Genomic DNA, 2,478 nt, shown 5'->3' with positions numbered 1-2,478 from the left:
TCCGTCAGAATCCCTACGCACTGTTCTGTGTATGTCCTAGCAATATTGCCTGCAGAGACACCAAAGGACATAAAAGTCAACCTTTTGTCAGAGTGAAATAGGAACATGAGCCCAACTATTCATCACAAACTCACTTTAAAGAAACAGCCTTTCCCTTTTCCGTTTTGACTACGATTTCTGAAAAGTGTAGTCAAATGAGCTTGTTCCCCATACAAGGGATATGTTTCTTTCTCTGAAGCTACACCTCAGAAGTCGTCTGAACACATAAGAAAGGCATTTTAGCATCCGTGGCCTTCTCCTTATGAATACTATAGGAACTCACCTATTTTAAAGCTTACAAAAACAAAACTAAAGTGCCCCAGATCACCTTAACTGCCCCCACCACAACTCAAAGAACAAGCAGGTATTAGAGCAGCTCCTCCACCCACTACACAGTTTCATTCAACGCTATAAGGCTCATTAATAAGATGAAATGAGACAATTTCTTTAGAGCATCTCATCAGAGCACAGACAACTGAATGAGATTCAAGGACATTATGCACACCCTGAAACAGTTCAGTACCAGGACTTCTGAAAAAATCAGCACAATCGTCGTTTAGAAACACACACAAAACATTCCTGGGGAAGCTGGTCTATAGAGGGCTGTACTGCTTCAGCACACATCAGTTATTTGGCATTCGCCCAGATATACTTCAGCAGAGAAAGGCCCACCTTAAAGGCCTAGGGCTGCCGCTGCTCCTGAAGCAAGACACAGCTCTTACCTATGGCGAAGATCGCCCCTTGGGCAAGCTCTACCGATACATCAGTGCAATAGCCCTTCAGCTCCTCCAGCACTTGCTGTACGTTTTCGTCATTCACCAGCTCACACAACACCTCCATCTTCTGGCATTTGATGTAGTGGGGCTCTGAATACGAGCAGAAGAACTTTTTGTAGTGGCTGCTAAAATGGCCAGGAAGGCTACCAAGGATCTGACGCACATGGCACAGCGCAGTGAAGCAGAGCTCCCTGCTCTCAGAAGTGCAGGCAGACAGCAGCGGTCCCTTCACTCTCACCAAAACATCTGCCTGCACATGTGGGTACTCCCTGGCCAGCACTAGGAAAAGCTTGGTGGCTGCCATCACAACGCTGGGGCTGCTGCTTTTGAGATAGCCATCCAGTAAATTGAGTATGTCGAAGAGTTCCTCCTCACTGCGGGGTCTGTAACGCAGAAGGAAGGTAAGCACCTCACTTTGTCCCCACTGATCCAGATCAGCCATCCTGCCAAGAGAATAAACACAGCTTGCAGGAGTCAAGAAGCACACGAAGATCTGCGCTGTGCAGAGTAGAGGCCTTAGCCTCCGAGTTTCTTACGGTCTCTGTTCCAAACCAAAGGCTATGCTTCAGAAGTAGATACCACAATTTTATCTCAAGAGAATTGACTAGTTTATGCACATAGGCTTAACCCAGTATCAGTCATGTGCACTTTTGCTGGTGCTCTAAGCCAGACAGCAACATTGACAAGAACTCTGGGCAGAGCAATACCCCCCTTTTGCCAGATCATATAGAATTATCTGCAGAAAAGTTAATTTCTTCAAGCAATGGATAAGTTATATATCCTTCAACGGATTGGGAGAGACATACTAGAGTATATCTGTCCCACAAATATATCATGCATACTGTCACCAAAAAAAACCCCAAACTAATCGCATTAACTTACAATTCCTAAACAAGCCACCAGCCAAAGCAAGCAAAGACTCCCTGGAAAAGCAGAGCATCTCAGATTTCTCTTAAGATCTTAGCAGAAAAGTAATTTGGTTTCTCTTAGGATGGGCCCCTCCATTTTTGGGTGCCTGACTCTTCCCTTCAAGTTCTGACAGGAGCCCAGAAATACCTGCTTTGCTAGCATGCAAAACACCAAGAACAAGAATGAAGCTTCCAGCACTGTCTTATTATCAAAGAAAACAAACCTGTTGAGGAGATGATGGGCAATGGGTTTGTTGATGACAACTCCTCCCTCCTTCTTCAAGATCTCTTCTAAGGCCCTCAGACAGTTCACGACTACAATAGGATCCTGATCACGAAGCAAACTGTATAGCTCATTCACCAGCGCACCATCTGCGAAGAAGCAGAGGTCTCTGTATCAAATTCTATTGACACGCTGCAATTTAGTCACCGTCTATAAACATTTATCACGAACAAAAGATACATCTTGAACTGGGAGAAGCAGCCAACAAAACATCCAGCTCTCCAGTAACTCCTGCCCTCGGCACAACTTCTCCCTGAGGGTCTGCGGGTGTGAGGACGGCACCCAGCCGATCAGAGGCTGCGGAAACAGCCGGGCGTCGCAGGAGGCCCGGTAAAAGCAGGCACCATGTAAAAGGGGCACTCTGATGGGGAACCTCGCGGCGCCCGGTGTTCCATTAACAACTCGACAGGCAGCGACAGCCCGCTCCCCCTCCTCTCTCGCCCTCTCTCCGTCTTGCAGCCGCGACAACCCG

At 47.0% G+C, this 2,478-nt stretch overlaps 2 protein-coding genes across 2 annotated transcripts in view; one reads left to right on the top strand and one right to left on the bottom strand.

The window, feature by feature from the left end:
* AP4B1 (adaptor-related protein complex 4, beta 1 subunit) overlaps nt 1–2,097 on the bottom strand; it is a 5,613-nt gene extending 3,516 nt beyond the window's left edge. Inside the window, exons 1-3 of the mRNA XM_009331929.1 lie at nt 1,948–2,097; nt 762–1,258; nt 1–49 (exon numbers count right to left, since the gene is read on the bottom strand). The exon at nt 1–49 is cut by the window's left edge and continues 23 nt beyond it. Of these exons, the coding sequence (XP_009330204.1) occupies nt 1–49; nt 762–1,257 (545 nt within the window). The 5' untranslated portion in view covers nt 1,258; nt 1,948–2,097. The remainder of the gene's footprint in view (nt 50–761; nt 1,259–1,947) is intronic.
* The window catches only part of DCLRE1B (DNA cross-link repair 1B), a 3,188-nt gene continuing 2,678 nt past the window's right edge, over nt 1,969–2,478 (top strand). The window contains exon 1 of the mRNA XM_009331967.1: nt 1,969–2,019. Within this exon, the coding sequence (XP_009330242.1) occupies nt 1,969–2,019 (51 nt within the window). The remainder of the gene's footprint in view (nt 2,020–2,478) is intronic.

The sequence above is a fragment of the Pygoscelis adeliae genome, unplaced genomic scaffold (genome assembly GCF_000699105.1).
Source record: "Pygoscelis adeliae isolate BGI_AS28 unplaced genomic scaffold, ASM69910v1 Scaffold189, whole genome shotgun sequence".
Lineage (NCBI taxonomy): Eukaryota > Metazoa > Chordata > Aves > Sphenisciformes > Spheniscidae > Pygoscelis > Pygoscelis adeliae.
This window is presented reverse-complemented; position numbering and strand designations above follow the sequence as displayed.